The sequence below is a fragment of the Brachyistius frenatus genome, unplaced genomic scaffold (assembly GCF_029030835.1).
Source record: "Brachyistius frenatus isolate BFR_SWC_R1_liver_20210118 unplaced genomic scaffold, ASM2903083v1 Contig_97, whole genome shotgun sequence".
Lineage (NCBI taxonomy): Eukaryota > Metazoa > Chordata > Actinopteri > Embiotocidae > Brachyistius > Brachyistius frenatus.
The window spans coordinates 669,190-692,928 of NW_027210696.1; the positions used below are offsets into that span (position 1 = coordinate 669,190).

Sequence of the window (23,739 nt, forward strand, 5' to 3'; positions counted from 1 at the left end):
ATACTCGTCAAAAGTACATTATCGGTACCGGATACTCGTCTCACGCCTAGAAATGACCGAATTTTCCGCAGTTCCACTTTAAGTTGCCATTCCACTGCCGGTCAGATAGCAAAGAAGCAGTGAACCTGGACGACGTCAAGAGTTGTCCAATCACATTAGATAAAGAAACGTAAAACAACACTGGTTCGTTGCCAATAAAAGAGGAAAGGTCCGGGGCGCAGAGATGTGCGGAAATGTGGGAAAATCAGAAACGACCAAATGAAGAGCATCCTCGGGTTCCGTGGTTGCCAAAAGTTGAACGACTTGCATTCACTCTTATTAGTCCGGCGCCCCGCAACAGGAAGTAGATGTATTTACACAGAAATGGACTAAATACAACAGTTTTTATTGAATGCTCACAGGCGCTGACAGACAACCAGGTGCATTTTACGAGCAAACTATTATTATATAATTCATTTATGTTTTACATGTTAAAGTGGTATTTTTTTCCTTCAACATTGGATGGGGCGGCGCCCCAGCACCTCGTATTAAGAAACCGCCACTGCTCACAAGATTTGTGTTACTGACATTTCCGTGTTGCCTAAAATTTGGGAAAGAAAGATTAAACATGAATGTAAAACTACAGAACAGACAAACTACATTAAACTGTCACAAAGATGAAAGTTAGCCATGTACAAGTTTATTTGCTTATCTTTTAAATGTAATTACAGTCAACTCAGTGATTAGAACAATCAGTATCTCTCGTACAGACATTTTAAATAAAAAATCTGAAGCGGTATTCTCCAAACCTTGATACCAGAGACTTCTCATCCAGTCAGGATCTCTTGTGACCCCTGACCTTGAATGAGAGGAACATGGGCCTGATCAAAACCCCTACGAAAGGCATGGATGCACAAAGTAAAATGACACATTATCCAATCAGAAGTGATCACCCCACAGCCAACCGAGGAAAAGTCACATCTTGATTCACCAAGCAAGGGAGAAGGACAGGACAAGGACACATCTTGTCTTTACATGGATTCTTCAAGGCAGCTACTTGCACAACAAATGGAAACATCTATCGTAGGGTATGTTTAGAATATTCACTGTATCCTGCCTGTCCTGAGTGAGGAGAGATCACTTATCACTTATGTCTGTAAATCAAACAGACGGAGCACAAGTAGTCATTACTCGGAGGGAACAACTGTTTCTAGCTCATATACACATACCTCTTGCCTTGCAGTACCCCCAGGCAGCCATCAATACCCCCCCCCACTCACCCGTCAGTCCAACAGCTCTCACACAACACTTAGCTGTCCCCACCCAGGCCCAGAGGTTCAGTGTCAACACCTGACAAACACACATCTGCACAGCTGTAAATACCCTGTAATATAGAAGCAGAAACACCTATGTGGTCTGACATCTCAATTACGCTCTCTGCTCCTTTTTTCTCTTGCTCTCGTATTCCTGTCACGGTGTTTGATATCTTAATTCTGGCATTGGCGCTGGGGAAGTTTGCTGTGGGACGGTGTTTATTGGGAAACACCTTTGCTTTGAATTCTTGCACCTGGGCACACTTGCATAAACTGATACAAATATGTGATTACTGGTGTCATGATAATGGAAGCAGACAGAATGACAGATTCAGGTCACCACATATTGCAGTCTGTATGTTCATTTGTATGTGCCAACTAACACCGGGCAATGACATTTGCACTCTCGATAATTGTTTTCTTTGCTGTATTTGAAGTTTCTCTCTAACCTTTTTTTAATCGAATGTGTGTCATGTGTTACTATACAAAGAAAAACACCACTTACTATTACTAAAGTATTAATTTGATGTAATATTAATTCATTGTATAGATGGGTTCTTTTTGCACAAGGAATAAAAAAGCTAAATGAACCACGACAAACCACTTATTAAATCAGGCTTCATAAATACAATCTAATTAAAGAGCTTCCAGCTCCACAATTTTTCACACATGCCACCTACTGGGAAGACCCTGGTCCCATGCACAGTACCTAATCTTGATGAAAGTTGCCCATGTGGATCAGTGGACACAGGTGTGTGCATGTGCCTTTGTCTGTGTGTGAGTATAGTATACAGTTCCACTACGGGGGCTCCTGAGCAGACGTGCTCGCTCATTACGCCAATCACATCAAATTAACCGCTTCCTTCTTATTTCTTTCCTTGAATTCTGTCTCCATGTTCAACCCCTGCTGCTTCTGTCTGCCTTTCTATTGCAGCAAGTCATCTTTACTCACTGGTTCATCTTCAGCCAAATGTGAAGGTCAAATGAACTCTGAGCACGCTAGTGGGCTGAGCAAACGACTGACAAACAGCTGCATACAAGAGCTCTTTATGAGAAGGAATATCATCTGACAATAGAACATGTATGTAGGAACAGTTCCTTCAAAGCATAACTGCAATAAAATGTTTGGAAAAATACCTTGCGGCAGGAAGAATAATTTGTAATAAATAAGAAGTTTACGCTGTTAAAATTAGTCTAAACAACACCCACAATAGTGCAGTTGGACTACTGCCACCCTCAGTTCAGCATCTTTTCTCCATCTCTAAAATTTTTACAATCTTCCCGACATTTCAGTGAAGTATATCGAAATCTGTTTTATCTCCCCCTTCAACCTCGGTGAGCTAATTAGTTCATGGCATATTCGACCCATGAAAGTGAAGGGCAGTAGGGGAAATTATTAAGGGGCCGTAGCAGACGAATGAGTAATGTAAAGAAGCAATCAGGAGGCAGCACTAAGTTTTACCCAAAAATGACTCACAAGTACACTGTTTTGTTGTTCTTCCTCTTTAACAATTTATATCATAACTATAAAGTAAAAAAAACACATTTATATTGATTTACATTTAGAAGATAACGCTTTCTTAAAGCCAATTCTGGCCCTTTTGTGATGTCCCTCTGCTGTTTCCTTTTTTGGGAGATGTAGTTTGTTCTTTGCAGCTAACTGATAAATAAACTATAGACAAGGAGGAAGTGCTTGAAATATTCATTGTCTTTGTTACAAGAGCCATACAAAATCACTGTGGAGAAACACAAAACAGGCGAATTCTATGCTGTTCATATATATGTACAGAGAGGGCAAAGAAAACTTCCATTTATTGTGAAAATTTAGTCCCCATCAGAGGGGCAGTAATAGCAGTCAGTGGTGGGCGTCAAAAAATACATTAATTAATGTGCCATTTTTTCGTACCTTTATAGAAGTTTGCAGCACATTTGTTACTCTGTCATACCTGCAGTATTTTGTCAGCTCACCTGAAATTCTATTATAGGTTACCACTATATCAGTTAGAAAAGAGGACTCTAATAACTGTGATGATGCCTTCAACAGGACAATCTCTGTTCATAAATTGTCAGCATGATACAAACTGTGCGTATGATATTATCTACATCACTATGTAAGTCCGAATACACAAATCAGGTCAGGCGCATTGGGTTGTATAATGCTCGATTGTCACACTCCTGCCTCTGATGTCAGTGCCCTCTCAGCTTTTTCAGACTCTTCTGGAAAACCTGTGACTCGCCGAGGCTTGACTACAAGTTTTCATACTATGCATGGTTTCTCCTGAAGATGCCCACTTTCTCTTTCATTCTCTTTTACACAAATACACACACAGACACACACTAAGGAACAGACCAGCTGGTCCTGAATCATTCTGACATCTGCATACAGCGTACAGGGACTTGTGTTGCTATATCAGGAGAGGCGCAGCTGAACTAACCCTAACCCATTCTGAACATGCTGCTGTATGCTCGAGACTGTCTGTAACTGCTGCATGAGATTTTCTGCGTATTACTCTTATCTCCGCACAGAAAGTACGTAAGCATGCAATTCATGGAACAGAGGCTCCAAGACAAATTTATTTAAATAACTTTTAAAAACATGTCCTACTTAAAACATCAATTTAAGCTACAGTACATAAGAGTGAAGGGATTGTACAAAAATATGACATTTTGTCAGCCAAAACATAATAATTGATTGTTATTATAGATATACGCATCAGTAATAAGACTAAATTGAGCATGCGGTATCTCCTGTACATGTTATATAAATATTTACAGTCATTCAACATGAAAGCAATGTCAATATCACAAACATACTCTTATGTTATTGTTTTATATTTTTCCAATTTGACCAATCAACCAAATCTTTTAACATCATCCAATAAACACCTCTATGAACTGAAAGTTGTATCTTAACTTGGGGGAAAATGGCAGTCACAGCCAGTTGCAAAGACTAGTCATGTTGCAATCCTTCATCTGGTCAGTAACACTCTAGCTTGAGTAAAAGTCAACGGACAAAAGATGTACAAAATTAACTGCTTGTTTCTGATAGCATAACTCGGACATTCACTCTCTGATGTTTGCTTTAAAAAAATGATTTCAGTATTATTATCACTGAACAACGCAGCGTTAAACTTTGTTGCTTATCTGACACTGCAGTTTTACAGTTCTGTGTCACATCATCTTCATCCATAAACCAGTAAATATATACAGCAAACCTTTATGGTTTTTTGTACCCTTCCCTCACTGCGCTGCTGCCCTCTCTACCCTCCCTCGCTCCTGTTTTTCTCTTTCTTGCTCCCTCATTCTGTGGTGTCTCCTGTTTCTGCTCTTCTTCATTTCCTGGATGTGTTTCCATTTGCCAGTTCCTACGCCTCGTCCTCGTACCCTTGACGGCTTCTTCTCCATCCACAGTGAATCACAGTACTCTTCCAGAGAGCTGAAGGGAGAGCTCATCACTCTCAGGTAGTCTTTGTAGCGCTGACGTGACTCTGCGGCGTGGTGCGGCTCCCCTGCGGGATCTTCACTGGGCTTGGATTTCCTGTCTAGTTGTCCGTGCGTTACAAGTTGTAGTGTGAGACGGAGGAGAGTGTGGGTGAAGTGTGTGTGCTCTTGAGCTACACAGACATACACACCAGCATCAGAGGCATGCAGGGAGCGAATCAGGAGACCTCGGTCAGTGTGAACAACACGATCATCTGGTGTGACCTGAGAGACAAAAAAAAAACATGAGTGGTGCATCACAAAATTATGTGAAATGTTCCTCTTTTTTTTTTTACTTTTACAAATCTTTATCTTATAAAGAATCAAGCTTTAAAGCTTTACAGTAAATCTGCACAAACTTTGTATTTCTCACTACCACTAAACAATGAATCAGGCTGATTGCACATGACAGCAGCTTCATACCTTCCACCCTGTTTACAAACATACGTTTTCAGGCAAGATTTGTATTCAAGGTGTGTTAAACAAGGTAATGACCCCTAAAACAGGAAGCATATTGAATTGGGTGCGGTATGTATCACCCACGGCGTGGAGGGCCAGAGGTCATTATCTGGTGTGGAGAGATCTTTAGATGCACAATGAGTGTGAGCAGTGAGTGTTGGTGGGAGAGACTGTGTGCTTGTCATTAAGGTGTAAGGGTTAGTGGCATTGCTAATGTTTATGGCCCTCTTTTCATTTAGCATCCACCGTGATTCATCAGGTGGCGCGGCTGCTGTCAGGTCCTAAAACAACACAGCTGTGTTGAGAGGAAGGAGAAAGGGCATTAGAGTGTGTGTCCAGCATGTGTGGCTTTTTCAAAAGCATACCTCCTACAGCCCGGCCCTGACCCCCTGTAGGTGTAACTGATAAGAAAGCCAGAATATTACCGAGTTTGCCCGTGTGCGTGTGTTGCGGCTTCGTTTTCTCTTTTTCCTTACACACGAGTGTCTTTACAAGTTTCAGTTTGATCGTGTGTGTTCAGCTCTGTGGTGGTTCCCAGGTCTGACACTGATGATGTGTTGTCCTGGCAGGGGCAGACCCACAGGCCTCGGAGTCTCTCAACATGTTGACCCTTACACACATTAGGCTAACTACTCTGTCTCCTATCACATTCTTGTTTCCTGACACACCTGACCGACTTCACAAAACACATGGGATAGAAAACATTAAATTCGTTGTCAATTAATAGATCATTCAGTCGGTATTTATGTGCGTATTTGTGTGCCTTTCAAGCTACCCCCACCCTGCCATCCAAAATCAAAGCATCTGTGACTAAACAGCAATGCCAGACATTTAAACTTAGCCAGATGGTCTGTTTTTGTTTGTCTGCCTGTGTGTGCATGTGTTTGTGTGTATCTGGGCATTTGATTAAGGCAGCAAAGTCCTGCAAGGGATAGCAATGCAGTTTCTAAGAGAATTGTACAGTGCTCTGTGTTTGTGAGCCAACTCGGATACCCATGTGTATGTTTGAACAGGTTTGCATGCACGTGCCGTAAAAAAGCTCCTAATGATGATGTGAGCAGTTTTGCTCTCGGTTAACCCGATACCTCAAATATCAAGTGAAGAACTTCCTGCGCTTTTAAAAAGGTTGTGCTTTGTTTTAATGCATGCCAGGGATGACATTCACCATCATCCATGCTTTTCTTATTAGTAATTTTCCAATGGACCTGCATTCCAGGCTCCAGGAGGGGAATTCACACACTGCCTCAAACAGAAACACACACACACACACACACACACACACACACACACACACACACACACACACACACACACACACACACACACACACACACACACACACATGCATACAAACGTGTTGTGAGAAAGACAGCAAAATATCTTCAACCTCATATCTTTAATAGCTGACTTTTACGAGGGGGTAAGAGGAGGGAGCGCACGGAGTAAGTGCTGGAGTGGGCTGCAGGTGCTGTGAACAGCTGGCTGTAGAAGACTTTGTCAAAACACAGAAACACAGAAGTGGGAAAGAAGTGTGGGAAATGTTGGTGGCAGCATGAAAGGTATGTCGAAACAAAGTAGACAAACAACGGAGCATGAGGGCAGGAAGTGAGGAGAGATTAAGGTGGGGCTGATGAGGACAGGGGAGAAATAGGGATGACAGACAGAAGGAAACAAAATGGGAAGAAAAGCACTGTGAGCGCGAGGCTGAAATGAGCCGGACACTTAAAGGGTCACCTGCTGCCCAGCTGTGAGGACAGGTAGACCATCTTGCACCACAAAAAGGACGTCCTACAACTAAATAACCCAACTGCAAGATTATGACTTAATACAGATGTAGTTTTCCTAATATTCTGGCCAAAGAAGAAAAAAAGAACCCATTTATGCAGACTCTTACTTAGAGTTAAGACAATATATCTGTCAAACTACTTAGTATTTTTCCTATTAATTAAAAAAACATGATTGTAGTGTGTCAATTCAATGGTAATACTTTTCTGCCAATTTGTATGTATGATAACTAAGCAACATCCAAGCATCTGTGCGTAGATGCGCATATATCGTTACCACAGCAACCCACGCAGATGGGTTGGTGATGTATGGACACACCAATTTCAATCGGTTCGCTTGCAAATAACAGTGCAGACAGTCTGTCCTCAAGATCTGATTTGAGAAACAAATCCGATTTGCCCGCAGTCTGAACACAGCCTTTGACACGTTTCCACTAATCGAGACCAACAAACTTAGCGTTAATCCATCATATTCTGTTGTGTTTGTTTAGCTTCCGTGTCTTATCACATGACAATCCTGAGGGAGGAAGAACTCCTGCATTCACTCCTTCATCACTTTGTCTAGAGTACAATAGGTCACATATCATTGCATGCCTATAAACACAAACACAGAAAACACCCCATTGTGTTCATTACACCAAAACACATGGCTGTCCCCGGGGAGCGCTCTGTTATGATTTCCGCTGTAGGGGTTCATAAAGAAACACACACACATGCACACATGGACAAAAACATAGGGCTTTCTGCTGTGCGAGCCCATAAAGGAACACATGGGTCTTTAGTGGCCTCTGCACCTGTCAGTGCGCTTACATTCACCCCTGAGAGAGGGGACAGGGGAGTAAATTAGTAGAGTGGGAAGTGGGGAGAGAGATGAGGAGTGAGTGGCCTGGGCAGTAAGAGGCACTCACAGTGGGTGTAGGATGGTTTGTATGTTTGGATAGGGGGGTGCTGAGTAGGCACAACTCTGTTGTCTCATTCAGGAGACAAGTGTCATCATCAATGAGTTCCTTTCCACACTTCAAGCACAAACACATTACCTCTTTGTCCCTGGATGTGTTTCTTTACCCATCCTCTTGTCTCAAGATTTTTTTGTGTGATTGAAATTGTTTTAATTACTTTGCAGTAACTGGCATCTTAGCAGGTTAGTGTTATTTTCTGTGCTGTGATACCAACTAGTCCATCACTTATTGAGTATTCAACTGATGAAGCTGCTTTATTTTAAGTAATCATTTGAGTAAAGACAGTGTTTGCTATTGGTTTAGTGTGCACAATTTGTGTCCAAAAACTATACACTTAAAGAATGTACGGTCTACCTCAAATAACCCAAAAGCAATGTGCTGAATTATGAACACAAAATGCAAAAATGGTTACATGCAGGGTAAAAAGCCCCCCCCCTCTCCCATTTTGCATGGATGATGGATGATGTCCCATCCCTATCACCTAGGATGAGTCTCTGGTTTAAGTCATTCCTCACCTTCCTCAAAGACAGAAGAGCTGCTAAAATTTTTAGAAAGCCCTGGAAAGTCATGAACATCACCTCGAAAGGATTTGTATCACAAACAGTTGCTGAAAGGTTTAAGACTTAGATCTTAAAGCCAAAGTTTAAGTCAAGTATGATGTTTTTGGATCAAGGGAAACTCTCATGTAAAAAATTGGTCTTTTGCCCTGCAACTTCCCTGCTTTTTGACCTGGCATTAAAAAAAAAACATGTAATCCCTCAGGCAGAGCCCACGAAAAGCAAAAACTAAGTCCACCTTCAGCCTTCACATAGCGAGCAGAGTAAAAAAAAAAGGCCAGGAAAAGGAAGACTGATTTGTCCTTCAGTGTCTAGGTGGTGGGTGTGAACATGTGTGCAGATGAGTATACTTGCTGACCTCCTCCCTGCGTTCAGATCCGGGTCTTTGTATGTACCACCGGATCTGGGCCTGTTGAGATTTGGGGATGCACTCGAGGAAGGTGGAGTTGCTCTGCACCCCAAAGAGAACCCTCTCCTCCACATGTCCCCCACCGAAACCTGAAGATACACAACTGTTATTAATTTCTCTGCTTTGAACAAAGCCTGCAGGTTTCCACTCGTGACGGTGTACACAATGACTCTACTATGCAAAAGATTTATCAACTTAAAAAAACAAGTAAATGAATGCCATGAATAGTTTTTATTTACTTCAGAAAAGCAGAAAAACAACTCAAAAGCCTGAAAGTTTTTCCAGGTACTTGGCAGGTACAGAAGCTTGTTCAAAGTGTCTTAGAGAGCTTGTCACAGTTCTTCTATGGATTTACGCCGTCTCGGTTGCTTCTGTCTTTTCATAGAATCACATATTGACTTCGTGATGTTGAGATCAGGGCTCTGTGGGGGCCACACTATCTTGTGACACTGACATGACTCTGGCTGTATGTTTGGGCTTATTATTGAGACTGTTCTCCTCCAAAAAAAAGACCTAATAGGTTGTTTGTGCAAGCTGCGTATTGAAAACCACAGTTGTGTTATATAGTTAGGTGACCTCTAGCGGTTGTACGAATGATGACAACGTGGTATCCCAGAGAAGTGACGCAGTAGAGATTACGTCTATATGATGTGAGTTTTTACTAGTTAGGAGGAAGTGGGGCAGGGTGGATGGTTCAATACAACTTCAACTTGATTTGAGTAGACCATTGTTCACTTCCTGTTCCCAACCATGAGTCAGAGCAGTTTTTGAATATTCGCTTCCCCAGTTGCCATGACAATGAAGGTTAAATAACTGAGGGGGTAGCAACAACAAAAGGGTTTATGTCATCCTTATAACCATCATCTTTCCCTGACTTTAACCAAAAGATTGTGGTGCCTAAACCTAAGCAGCAGCGCCAAACGACGTATGTGGTAGTATGGATTGGAGAACTTGTTGTCATTGGCAGATGGATCCCTGATTACTGCATGATGGATAAGAATTAGACATCTTGAATGCCTTTCACATTGAACTTTATCTCTAAACTGGATGTGCATTTACAGGTTGAATAGTAAAAAGACCCTTCTTACAAAGACAAATACAGGACGGGCTCATCCTGTATTTGTATTTGTCCCAAAAGTAAAAAGTCTACGTACTGTCCCCGGTGTCCCAGCACTGAATAGCAGGATCTCCATGCTTGATGTCCTGTCTTCTGGCTCGCCTGAAAAGCAAACATACAAACATTAGGAATAACATCACAAGTTGTTTTGAGACTAAACATGTTACACATGTTATTCAGGTGCATTCAGTGCCAGGATACATACTACTGAACACATAAGTATGTACTGTCTGTAAATCTTAGCAAAGTCAACTGTTAGACAGTTTCACAACCTGAGCACCCAACGGGAGGCACATTAATTACCAAGTTATCAAGATTTTTTTCCTTTTGATATTCAGTTGGACATGAGGATTTTAATTCGGAATAAGAATTTAAGTTTTAGCGGCAACAATTTGTCAAAACACCAGAAATTAAGGCAGTAATTACTTTTTCTGTTTTGTTTCTAGTGTAAAAATAAGACATCAGACTATAAAGCTTAAATTCAGATCTATTTTCTTCATTTTTTTGCAGAGTCTTCAATTTAGCAAGTTAGTCAAGCACAACAGCTATTCAAATGGAGGCCTCTCTACATATACAGCTAAAGTATATATTTGCTCAAATGTCAAATTGACATGTTCTGAAAAAAATAAGGTTCTTGTGGTAAACATGTGAGGAAGTTCAATATTATTCCCAGCAGCAATTTTTCACAACTCCCTAAAATGTGTAAAAAGTTATCTCTAACTATTGGTGGTGTCTTTCTCTGGTCAACATCTATAAACCTAAATGCAGTACAAAACATTTCTGGACATTTTGTCTGTTATTGACTCCTGAAATGCTGCAATAAAAATCAATTTAATCCATGAAGCCATCATGACAAATGTATTTTTTCTAAAATGCCTAAAAGAAAAGAAATAGCAATAAGTGAGAGTCTCATTGGCACATGTATTTTTTTTGTTTCTCTTCATAAATGTTATAGTTTATATGTATATAGTTTATTTGACCTCTGATTTGGTGTTGCTGACTTGGACTCCTTCAGTTTGTATTGATTTCTTCCTCCACTTCCCGTTCGTCCCATGTGAGGGGACATCTGTAGCCTACATTCACTGACACTGTGAGGATCAGCTTTCAAATAGCCCTGGAGACCAAAAACAGGGCCTCTACTATTGCATAAACCATCCCAGCCTGCAAAAGCATCCCCACTGGCCAATAATATGGCAGTATGACCCCTAACTGTGGCGTATAGATTCTGTAGGGCTTTGGTTCATGCAAGCGAGTGCACAAACAAAAACATAAGAACAACCTCACACAAATGCTTTTTCACCTGAAAGACGTCACTCTGGAAGTGTGGAATGACAGTTGCATTAATCAGCTAAAGATCAACATTTCTAATGATTGCTTCAAAAGAACTAATACTATAGCATGGAAAAAATACTGTAGATGTAAACAGAACCAAACCAGAAAATACATATAGCAAGAACAGCTTTTTAGCAGCCTAGGAAACGCACATAAACAGACACACACAATGGCAAAGTGCGCCACCAAAGGGACAGTTTGAAGTATCTGTAGATTTTTTTTATACTGTTTATTGTGATAAATCCTGCCATGACAATTTCAAATATTTAAAACTCAAAAACAACAACGTGTGTCATATGTATACCTCTTAGATGCAGGGATGTATCGTGAGCACGTGTGTCCATCCCAGGCGCAGTAGGGGTCCCGCGCCAAGCAGCACTCAGCACACGCCTGGCCATACAGGTGACATCTGCTGAGTGAAACCTGGGCTAGCCCCTCACTTGAAACCACGTAGAGCTGTTGCTATAGTGAAACACAACATTGCTTCAGGAAAGGCAAACATACAAGTAAATTTCATGGTTCAAGTTTATTGTCTATAGGAAAAATGTATTTGCTTAGAAGTGTAAAATGTACATTTTGAATGTAGATGGTTACTTGGTTCGTTCGGCCCAATGCATGAATATTTTTTATTACTGTGTGGAAAAGGCGTTGTTATAATTCTTGTGACTTTTTTTTTTTCTTACACATTCTTCATTCATCAAAATGTCCTCCCTATTGTGAAATTGAGCTCAAGAATAACTGCAGGCTATGGCAATATCCATCCAATATTCATTCATTTAAAATGTCAAAACATCAAAGTGACACCTGTAATAAACCGCGGAAATTAAAGGATTTTTCAGTTTAGGGAATTTTCACAACTGCAAACTCTAAGGATCTGCTCTAACTCGCTTGAAAGTCACACGAGTGAGCAGGCACATAGGAACATGCACAGGTCAAACACTGCAGGAGATTAATGGAGGCTGTGATTGGGTTTGAAGTGTCTACTGACACTCCTGACCCTTAGATAATGAGGCAAGACGGGGGAGAGCTACAAGAACACAGGAAAGGCTAAAGACAGAGGAAACATGAATACATGAATGAACTGAGGATTACAAAAACTGTGTATTGAGCCACACCATGCATGTACACATGACTGAATGAATGAATGAATGAATGAATGAATGAATGAATGAATGAATGAATGAATGGAAGCAGTGAGCAGAAAATACATGCAAACGTAGGGTGGGAGGAGTGGAAAAAAATAGCATTTAAGAGAATGAGAACAAACCTGTTTAGAAGACATCTCCAAAGTGATGATGGGAGTGGGAACCTGCAAAGAGTAAAACAAACAAACTTTCCAACTTTGAAACCTCCAAAACATTCTTTGTTGGATCACGGTTCCAAGAAAAACAGCAGAAGAGTTTGATGATTAACAGCTCAGTAAAACTGTCAAGTGTTGCAGAGTTTGTACAACAAAGGCATGATGAATACTTCACTGTTTGATGAGTGAGCTGTCTCACTGACAGCAGCACAACAGTTAGTACCTATGGAGAATCAAAACTCGCAGCAAATCGGTATATGTGTGTGTCAGTGTGTGTGTGGCTGTTGATATGTTGATAACCAAACCTGGAACACTTGAAGCTCTTCAAGGACCACTTCCTCTGTTGACCAGTTCTCTTGAGTGATGCTCACCACCTTCAGAATTGAGCCAGCATCTATTACAGAGTAGGATCGAAAGAAGTAGGGGTGAAATCAAGCAAATCACACATTCACATGTGAATAATGAAAACCAGGTTAGGTATCAATATTGTTTTCATGTCCAATGAAGGCCATCATCAACTTTAGTTTTGGGAAATGTTCAAGAGCTGAGAATTAAGATCAGATACTGGATCAAAGTGCAACTTAACACTTCTTCATTTTCCCAACTGCATGACCAAATCAGCATAAGCAAAAGGAGTTTCAGGTTGAGGACGATTCAAAGTGATCTACTGCCCTCTCCTGGTCAAATATAGACTTTCAAGAGACAACTACTGGGGGGAACATGTGTGTCTCACCTGTTCCCAGGAACATAACCTCATATTGTCCATCGTCTGCCAAAACTCTGTCCACCACAATCTGAGTCAGGGTGTAGTCCACTCGGACGCGTGTAAACACAGGCCTGCCAGTCAGAGGGTAGACAGAGCGGTACATCAGAGGGTGGAATCGGATGAAACTGACAACCTCGTCTGGGAAGTCTTTGGTGGTCTTGATCCTTGGATCATACGTCTTGCTGGGGCACTAAGGGACAAAAAAATATCTTGATCCTATGCAAATGATTCAAAAATACTTTCGCTCTCTGATTGTGGTTAGAGACTATTTTACCAATATTTATGTTCAGCTTCAACTGTTAAGTGGCATCTCTCTGAAAATTGACTGGTGTGTGTCTCCTCCTAGTGTCCCAATTAAGAACTGCAGGAACATCTGTGTAACTCTGTGTACTAAAGCTCACAGAGTGCACTCAGCTGTACACCGAAAGTTTACAACAAATGCTTCCCTCATCCTGTTCCCTCCCTTGATTACATTTTTTTAAACAAAATGAAAAAAGAAACTGATTGACATGTTGCGTAACCTCGAGGTTACGTCACTAGGTTGCATGTGCAGATGTGAGCATGTCCTACAGGCTTTTGACCAATTCACCATCGAATCTACCAGGGCACTTTTCTAATTAGGTCATGTTTATTATTTTGTAATTTGGAAGAAAGTTGAGGAATTTCTCTGATTAATGAAAAACAAAATCATCTGTAGCCAGGAGTGACAAAAGTGTTTTTTTTTTTTTGTCTCTGTGCTCCTTTGTGTGGCCGACAACATACCGTTCCAGGACGTGGATACGGTATCCTCCCCTCATATTCGACCCATCGGTGGTCGGGCCCCTCCTTGTGGGCGTAAGGTCCATTAAACACAGCTCTTATGTCTGCCATGCTGTACACACACACCGCTGAACCGCGAAAAATGGAGCTGGAAGGAAAGTGAAAACAATGGAGCAGGTTGAGGCAAGGGGAAAAAAAAGGAGAACACAGGTGGTGTTGACGATGGTGGGATGAAGAGCTTACCTGGAGGTTGTGAAGACTGCATACACTGTGGGGTTTTTGTCATCTCGTGTAGGGAGCAGAAAGATGTCCTCTACAAAAAAGAGCAGAAACAATTTCTGTTTTATTTTTTTTAATTATTATTACCTGCATAGAAAAGATCTAGCTTGCATCTTCATTGTCATTTTTGTGTATAATAACTGGCTTATGCTGTCACTTTTGTTTTTTGGGGGGGGTTTTGTGGTAACAGAAAGACGTTTCTAGAAGACAAAAAACAGTTTGTTGGCCTAGATTTTCACTCTTTGATCTCACAATCACTTACGGAGCTCATCAAAGTGTGTGTCCACACCGTCCGGCCCGGGGATAGAACACACAAGCCTGGCTTTGAGGAAGGTTGTCCATTTATTGGTCAGACTCCTCAGCCCACCCACGTCATTCTGAAACACAACCACATACTCTGTAACGAAACCATAGTCAGCAAAGTGTAGCTATCCAACATGGGCATAAGACAACCGCAATAAAAAGTATTGAATTTGTGCTTCACCACAGTCCAATTGCAATCTATCCAATGGACTCACACATGGAAAGACAACACACAGCATCACAGCCTGACTCAGATTCCCTTCGCTAATTAGGAAAATAAACAGGTGAACCACTTGCCTCTCTGCTTGTTGAACTAGCACAAAGGAGACCTTCTTGTTGATATAATTACAGTTGGGAATAATTGAAAAGGGAAAGGAATGAGGGGGAAAACACAGAGAAGAGGGAACCTCATAAAAGAAGAAAAGAAACAAGTGGAAGTGCAGCATGTTGGAAGAGAGAACTAAAATCAAGTGGGGCTGCTGATTAATAATGCAGGTTTTAGCTTAGCATATGAATTACTGTTTTAAATTGCAACCTGTGACTGAGCTATGGTAAGAGCGTTCAAGTATATATCTTTGTAATGCATGGAAAACTTAAGAAAACCCCCTTGTTAAACTTAGCCGAAGTAGTGAGTGGCATAGAAAAGACTGTTCTGGTTCAACACACACAAAAACACACTTGTGTTTAAGAGACGAAAAAAAATGTAAGCACTTATAATGAGGATGTTTCACAATGGCTATAATCTTCAAAGAGGATTGATGTGAAGTGCCCTCATTCTTTTTACATGGAGGGAAAAACACACTCACCGATAATGAAAGTGAAGGAAAAATACAAAGCACAGGAGAGAGAGATGGCAGAGGGAGAGAAAGAAAAAGAAGAGGGCTGTAATCCAGAGGAATCTCCTTCCAGTCTGCCTTACAGCTTACTCCCAAGTCATAAACACGCTGAAAGCTTTTCTCTAAGAATGTAGCAATAGATCTCCGAATGCTAGAAAACTGCTGTATCGGCTAGTTCCATTTGGTATGACGAATGGCACACTGTGTGGTATACAGAAGGTCCCTGATCATGAATCTGTCCTGCTTCTGTCCCGCTTCTGTCCCCAGTCAGCTGTGCAGTGCCCGTTTAACTTTACAGTTGTTTTGACATGCTGTCAAATGGAAACTTAACGGCCGCTGAAGTATGAGCAACAAAGGACTGCAGCATCTACTAACTGACCACAGGAAAATAATTGCTGAAATTATGCAGTTTAGGTATGCATGTTTAGTAGAAGCTGAACGTCTCATTGGACGACCACATCTGTCATGTAATATATGGCATCGGTGACATGCAAATTAAAACTCCTCAAAGCCAAAAATGTGCCTCAGATTTGATTGGCACTGTGACAAAATATTATTTATCACGATTTTAGTCGCGCTCACGTGCATCTCCTCTGAGGCAAAAAATGATGACAATGATACAACGCACAAATCTTTCAACGACATCGATCTCAGTGACAATGTAGGCAGTAAAACTGTGAATAGCCTCTCGGCAGCGTATAGAAGAGCTGGGTCCATGATTTACTGCCCCTGACAGACTGTGATGACTACAAAAGAAGGATGTTTTGAGAAGGCTTCCTCCTGGGGGACACAAAACACTTCTATAGCAGCCAACACAAAGATCGTTATCTGATCAGATCACTGCAGGAGTTGTAACTCCCACACATACTGCGAGTCTTACTGTTCATCCCATTATGTCCTACCTACTTTAATGTAATCTCCCAGGCACCATTTCTTTAATTACTGCCTGGGTATATAGTATTATTGTTTCTTTCCTTACCTTCCTTCTCCCCAAACTATTTCTTACATCCTCCCCTTTGCGCCTCTGTACACCTCCCACTTTCCACACTTCTGTAATATCTCACCTTGCACACGCGAGCCACTCGGGAGAGGATGCTCTTGTCGTTGCCCTCCCATGACACCTCGCGGAAGAAAAAGTATATCTTATCATCGTCCGGATTATAGGTGTCTGCAATGGGATGAGCAGATATAAACCTGGCCTCTGAAGACACAGAGCGGAAAAGAGAAAGGGAAAGAGCGTTAAAAGAAGCTGGTAATGGCTTTGCCATGAACTGTGGTGTTGGAGTAGCATCAGCACCTCACTTAGCGTGTGCTTATTTACAGTCTACTTCTGTAGCTACAGAAAGGTCTCATGATGTATTACTGCTTCTATTTACTAAGCTACAGCTCAGCTGGGCTGCACATAAATCTTAAAAGCAGTGATTGCAAGGGAATTTAGATTCCTTTAAAAGCAGTTTTGTTTACTTTTATATGATTTTCAGCTTGTCTGGCAGTATCTATTATGCAGCAGAGTGGTATAGAGATCCTTTCGCAGCTGAAACGCCTTCTGCATTACAGGCACAAGTCCTGCTTTCAAAACACAACTTAAAGCTCTACTCTTTGTTTCTTTTGGCCTCTTGGTGGCAGTGCAACCTGTTAACACAACACTGAGTGTGTTTACATGCATATTTGTATCCTGTTGTTGTCTTATCCTGTTTTTTTTTGTTTTTTTTATCATGTTCAGGATATGGCTTTTACATAGAAAACAAGAAACTGTGTTATTATTATCTCTGTATACACGATCATAACAATACTACTATCGTGATCATCTGACACAGTGGTACCTTGATTTCTTACATTTCAGCCACTTTGTTTGTGTCCTGATTTGTCGGCACACTCCATGTAGCCTATCCAGGTTTGTCAAAACAATGATATGTTTACATATGCAACACATAACCAGGATACTAAAGCACATGTAAACACACTCAGTGACATATTAGCAGTTTATAAGTTGAGCATGTTCGCAAATATAAATACATCCAGGAAACATGAACCAACTTTTAAACAAACCAGTCAACTAAACCACAATAGTAAAATTGCTATTTCAATGTCGACAAACACTAAAAACACTATACATCTGCAGATTTGGGTGATAATTCTACATTTCTACAGATTTTGATGATGGCAGTTTTAAAAGTAAAATGGTAAATGTACTGAAGTTTAACAAATAACAATATATTATACTGATCCTATGTTTGTATTCGTCAACAATCTGCAAAATGTTACTATATACAGCTATCAAATAAATAATAAATACATAAATAGTGCAATATTTGCCCCTGAGATGTAATGAAGTGCAAATAGATTTTACGAACATTGCTACTACTTTTGAGATTTCTGTTGTGATGTGAATTAATTATAACAACTGATAAAAAAATAATTAGCAATAAGCTGATGTAGGAAACTGGCAGTGATGGGAAAGGAAACTAGCAACAGCATGTTGCCGTCAGTGTCATAATTCAGAGGGGAACAAGTCCAAAAGCGTAAAAGTTGCATTGACATTACATCAACATTAGCTCAATCCCTACAAGCCAAGCTAACCAGCAGAGGGTGATTCCCCAACTGGAACAGCTTAATGTACGACTGCTAACACTCGACAGAAGGTCATTGTCATGCAGCACTGCAAAGATGTTCCACAGGCTCACAGGGACAGAGACGCTGAAAGAAATGGGCTGCTCTTTCTCTCTGCCTGCCCTGCACACACACAAAAAAAAAAAAAAAGAAACGCTCACTGTTTACGCTCACCGAGAGAGAGAGAGAGAGAGAGAGAGAGAGAGAGAGAGAGAGAGAGAGAGAGAGAGAGAGAGAGAGAGACATAATTCCTCCCAACATCTCCGACCGCATAGTTGTGAAATGTGGAGACCATGTGTAAGGATTTAGATCCTGGAGACAAATGCTGACACACGACAACCCATCAGTGGCTGTAAAACACTCTGGAGATGCGTGCAGAGAAGGCTCCGTGCATGCTCATGAACTTGGTCGTGCATGTGTGTGGCTATGTAGTCACTAAAACTGTAAACTTTGTGGCACACTGTAAAATCCCCTGTAGGTGTGGTCCCTGTTCAGCTATGGCATTCATATAAAAGTTCCAGCGAAATGAATAAGTGGGCTGTTTCCTTCCCCTCTGGAATGCCAATAACCATCCCGAAGGCACAGAGAGGCTCTTTGTATCAGCGGAGAGGCTGGAAGCTTTGTGAATAAGCAATAACAAGTTTTGAGTGCCCTCAGCGTGTTAATGTGGATATGTGCAAGCATGTGTGTACCATTGATCCAGTAGTCTTCGGAGATGTCTGTGCGTATGTAGTGCTGGTCAGGTGGAGGGCCCAGGGAGCGTGTGAACGTTGTGTCTTTGCCCAGGAAGTCTGAGGATGTGCCCACATATAGGTATTGATCTGGACCAATTACAGAGACAGGCACGATATGAATTAGAAATCAGCACATAGTATATTGTGTTGTTTTGCACATTAAAAGTCAAGTGAATATCTTTTTTTCACAATCCTGAAAACAAATCTGGCAGTTTACTTAATTATTCATTTTAACCACTTCATTAACAGCCTAAAAAGCAACAAATGAAAGAGAGGCTCATAATCACTTTATATTTATCTGCTAAGTAATTTCACTTGGCAGAGAAATAGTCAGCAACAAAGTTGTCTAAGAAATGTCAGCTGGTTTCTGTCTTGTCCAAAATTGTGAGAATAAAACACATTATTACCAATTTAGGTGAACAACTGAGTGCAGACAAACAATTCTTCCTGAAAAAAAATGGCACGAGGCAGCAATAAAATTCTAGCTCACGAGATAAGGCAGATAGAGAAATGCAGAAGCGCAGTGTAATCTTACCCATATCATCTTACCTGTGAGAACTGAGGTGAATGGCTGCAAGGGATCAAAGGGACATTTTAACCTGCCAGACTCCACCGTATTGGACAGCAGCTGGAACACACCATCCTGAAAGACAGAAGAAAGAGATCATTTTGAACATATTTAAGCCTATTCATGAACTCCTGTCAAAATGTTCCCTGCTGAGATTCCCTCATGTCTTCTTTACCTCTCTGTGGCCAGTGATGTCAATGAAAGCACAGGTGGGGTGGAAGGCTCCGGTCCCACAGGTGTAGACATGTGTTCGGTTGTAATTGTGGAGGACTCTGATAAAGTTAGCACATTCCAACTGGGACAAAAAAAGAACGAGGATTAACTTTAATAGAAGCCTTGACTTAACAGCTATAGTGTATATGAGAATGTACATGGTGTGCCGACAGAATTTAAAGAAACCCATAATGAAAATGACTTTCTTTAGAAACACTTACATTTGTATTTTTGCCAGCCAGTTGACACATTTCCACTCTGTCCCTCGGAGCAGGCCAGTGAATCTAATAACAGATAAATAAATTAGAAATGTGCCACATCCTATAATGTAGCCACAATGTGAGCCTTCAACTTCAGAATTAACCATTCCTATTATAGTAATATTCCCATTTTAATAATATACAAATTCAATTTTTTAAGATTAGAGCTTTCTAATTTTAATCAATGAAGAACTTGGAAACCATTATGGACACTGTGATTTGCAGTGCTCCGTTTATCAAAAAAGAAATGTGTTCAAGCTGCAATGGGTTCAGAAAGCTGCAGCCACAACAGACCAAATCTAAAATGAGATTGCAAAATACTCCTGTTTTAGCTGCTCTGGCTGGCTACTTGAGCCTTATAGAGTAGAATATAGGATTATATGAGCCTAAGTGCAACCTAAGATTCTTCAGAAGCCTTTTTAGTGGCTCTTTGAGGCTAAGGACAAGACTAGACCCCTTGTCTCTGGACGAACTGCCTGACAGCAGCTTTTTCTAGCCTGCACACAGTGGATAGTCAATATTCAGCTATGACATGCAACAATGGTCCCCAGACAGAATCAAACCATGGATTTTGCAGTTATGCGGCATGCACTGGGACTACTTTGTTTTCCAGTGGCTCCAGGTGAGTTTGTTTTTTATTGTAGTTAAATTGCTTTTAAAGACATTATTTGCCTATTTTATAATTTCCCTTTTCTTTTGCATTTTGATGCTTTTATTTAGTTTTCCATTTTGAGTTTTACTTTCCTTTGATCTTTGCATTTTTCAGAGTTATTTTATTGCAAAGTGCCAAAAGTATAAATTAAATTATTAATTAAATAAAATAGGCTCTTCATTTCTATCGGTATCCAAATAACTGATGTTAGTTTGACAATAAAACACTTAAGGGCCCTGGTACAAGAGATATACTGAGAGTACACTGTCCCGTGTTCCTTCAGTGTACCTCCCAATGTTCATACATGTGTTATAACAGGCTTATGTGCTTAGTGTGTTACCTCCTCTAAACCCCACCAAGGAGAGCTATCGCCAAACTTATTCATGGCCGAGGAATTCATAAAGAAAAAACATGTTACAATGTGATGTGTTGACTAAGCACAGTGTGCCCGTGTGAGGTCTTAATGGGGTTTCATAATGCACAATTTGAAATGATGAGACCTGGTTTTACCGTAGCATGTGGGGCTTTTTAAATACCGGGCTAAACAGTTTACAACACAGCAGCTCTATCTCCTGCAGCTCAAGGTAGAAACACCTGGAACTCTTGTGAGCATCATACTACACACATCTGTTTTAGTGCCTAAGTGTCCGACTCCAGGTATGCTTTTTCATTAACTGATAAACAGCAGGTTTGCATGTGTAGATCATATTCACTGTCTGGGCTTGTCCCAGAGGGGTCACAGAGTTACACTTTTAGTTCATATCTCCTTGGCATCTGTATCGATGACCCGAGAGGCAACAGAAAGGCAACACTTTAAGAGCAAGACTAAGAGTTAAAACAACCAGATAAAGATCAAATAAACACACTGTCTTCCCACTTGCGGATCAACCTCAGCTGCATAAACACACACTCACATCCACAAACCTCAACATATGGCATCCATCCAAATGCATTTGTGTGTTTGCGTAAATGTGTAATGATGAGCGTGTATACTCCGCAAATGTCTATGCAGTTAAGTGTGAGTGTGTGTGCATGTGCCCTCCAACAAGACGACCCTGACCTCACCAGACAGACAGCTTTACATTGCTGTTGACGGAAAGTCGAGCGCTTCTCTAAAACAATATGTGGCTGAGTGCATTTCAGCAACATAGTAATGGAAAAAAATATGTTACATCACCCCACTTAATGGAAAGACTGGTATAAGTGTCATGAGCTGAAGCTAAATGACTGTGTGCTCCGTAACGGGCCACTCACAGCATATAACCGAGGTTAGGATGTCTCAAGTGACTCTAAGTGTGCGAGCATTTGCAAGTCAGGGGATTAGGTCAGTTAGCGTGTATGGAGGACTCAAACTTGAATTTCTTCCAACACTATCTCTTCATCAAAAGGTACAGGGACTCTTAAAGGGCTGCTGTAAACACATTGAAGTGTTTATACCGAATGGCCTGAGCAGATACAAACCCAAGAGGAGCTGTTTATTTTTTGCACTAGTCTTTCTGACTTGAAATCTGAGTTTGTGTCATTCTGCAGCCTTCTAAATATAATTTATACGGTCCTATCTTCAGCGCACCTTTCTGGAGCCTTTGGCCAGATTGTCAGCGTCGAGCAGGTAGATGTGATCCCTGGCTCCCAACAGAAGACGACCTCTCTCCTCATCCAACAGTAGAGAGTGGGAGTGAAGGCCATCGGAGGGGCCTAAAAACAGAGATACACTGCCAGCCTGCAGCAGCTCTGGAACAGAGAAAGACAAACAAAGAGATTAACAAATCTCTGCAGTGGCCTACCATGTAAGCTCTTATCTTACATCTAAAAATGCACCATCTAGCATCAAATTACAGTACGCTGTAAAACATATTTCTGTCAGGCTCCATTTAACCAGTTTAATCCTAAAGACAAGCAATAGGTTGCATCTTGTAGAGATAAATATGTCTTCGCCTGACTGAATTTCCCTAATCCTCTGTCGTTCAACACCTTAGCTACACATGTTGATAAGAGTAGAGGTACAGTAGCCAAGACTTGGACAGAAATATAACATATCTTTATCCGGGTATTTTCATAGGTACATCATTATCCCTGAAGCTATCTCTCTGTTTAAAAGCGGACGAGGAATTTGTTTTTTCTAAAACTGTCTCTCTCTAACAGTACTTCCCCGACGAGACCTCATTTTGCAGATGACTGGACATCATCATGAACATGAGCTGTGGTTGAAGCATATGCCAAGACCAATATGTGATTACATCATGACTGGAGCTGGTGGAATACCTGTTGCTCATCTATGACATGACGGTACAGTTTGCTGTTGACTTGTGTACATATTTATAGTGGTAACAAAATATAGTCAATAGGTTGTTTCCATTGGTCGATCTTGGACTCCCTCCTTCCAAGATCCATATTCAAGAAGATTTTCTGGGAGCTGAATACTGGCTACATTCTCAGCTCAAGTGTTGTGTCCTTGATCTCCTTGATCTGAGGAAATCTCGTCTATCACCAGGGTCTTTTCAGCGTGCCAGTATAGCAACATGCCTTGAATAAACACCGGCTCAGTCCTGTGGGACTCACTCTGAAAGGATTGACATTGTGATTACCCTCTTGGTGTTAAGGATTGGAAAGGTTACCAACCTTCAATATTTGAACTTCTGGGACCCCTCCACACCATGCAGTCCTGCTTAATACCTCCTCTTATACACAAGCTCACACACAGAGAACCCCCACATGGTGATATCTCTCACTCCTACACACACATCATGCCCCCAGCAGACTAAACCTCACAGGGAGATTAGGCCCACTAGCCAAGGGCTAACGGTAATCAGTTCTGTAAACACGCAGCACTATGAGCCCATTGAAACAGTCTGTTTAGCTGTTGCTGCTTAGCGCAGGGCTCTAACCCTTTCTCCAAAGAGGAGAGCCCTCAGCACCCTCAATAGCTCTTGATTGGCTCCTTGGCTGGGACTCAGGTGTACTCTCATATATATTTGGGCACGACATCATCAGGCGATTTTAAAGCCAGTGGATTTAAGCTATGCTGATAGACCTGTGGTTGGATGATGTTTAGAGTTGTAGATCAGCAACA

The 23,739-nt window shown here is 41.2% G+C and overlaps 1 protein-coding gene across 1 annotated transcript in view; it reads right to left on the reverse strand.

Moving 5' to 3' along the window:
* Positions 1–3,853: 3,853 nt before the first annotated feature.
* sema3d (sema domain, immunoglobulin domain (Ig), short basic domain, secreted, (semaphorin) 3D) overlaps positions 3,854–23,739 on the reverse strand; it is a 29,779-nt gene continuing 9,893 nt past the window's right edge. The window contains exons 3-18 of the mRNA XM_069711141.1: positions 22,240–22,400; positions 19,979–20,041; positions 19,720–19,839; positions 19,526–19,619; positions 18,935–19,063; positions 16,697–16,833; positions 14,756–14,870; positions 14,458–14,527; positions 14,218–14,362; positions 13,423–13,645; positions 12,995–13,083; positions 12,657–12,698; positions 11,694–11,851; positions 10,095–10,159; positions 8,890–9,029; positions 3,854–4,997 (exon numbers count right to left, since the gene is read on the reverse strand). Of these exons, the coding sequence (XP_069567242.1) occupies positions 4,533–4,997; positions 8,890–9,029; positions 10,095–10,159; positions 11,694–11,851; positions 12,657–12,698; positions 12,995–13,083; positions 13,423–13,645; positions 14,218–14,362; positions 14,458–14,527; positions 14,756–14,870; positions 16,697–16,833; positions 18,935–19,063; positions 19,526–19,619; positions 19,720–19,839; positions 19,979–20,041; positions 22,240–22,400 (2,216 nt within the window). The 3' untranslated portion in view covers positions 3,854–4,532. The remainder of the gene's footprint in view (positions 4,998–8,889; positions 9,030–10,094; positions 10,160–11,693; positions 11,852–12,656; positions 12,699–12,994; positions 13,084–13,422; positions 13,646–14,217; positions 14,363–14,457; positions 14,528–14,755; positions 14,871–16,696; positions 16,834–18,934; positions 19,064–19,525; positions 19,620–19,719; positions 19,840–19,978; positions 20,042–22,239; positions 22,401–23,739) is intronic.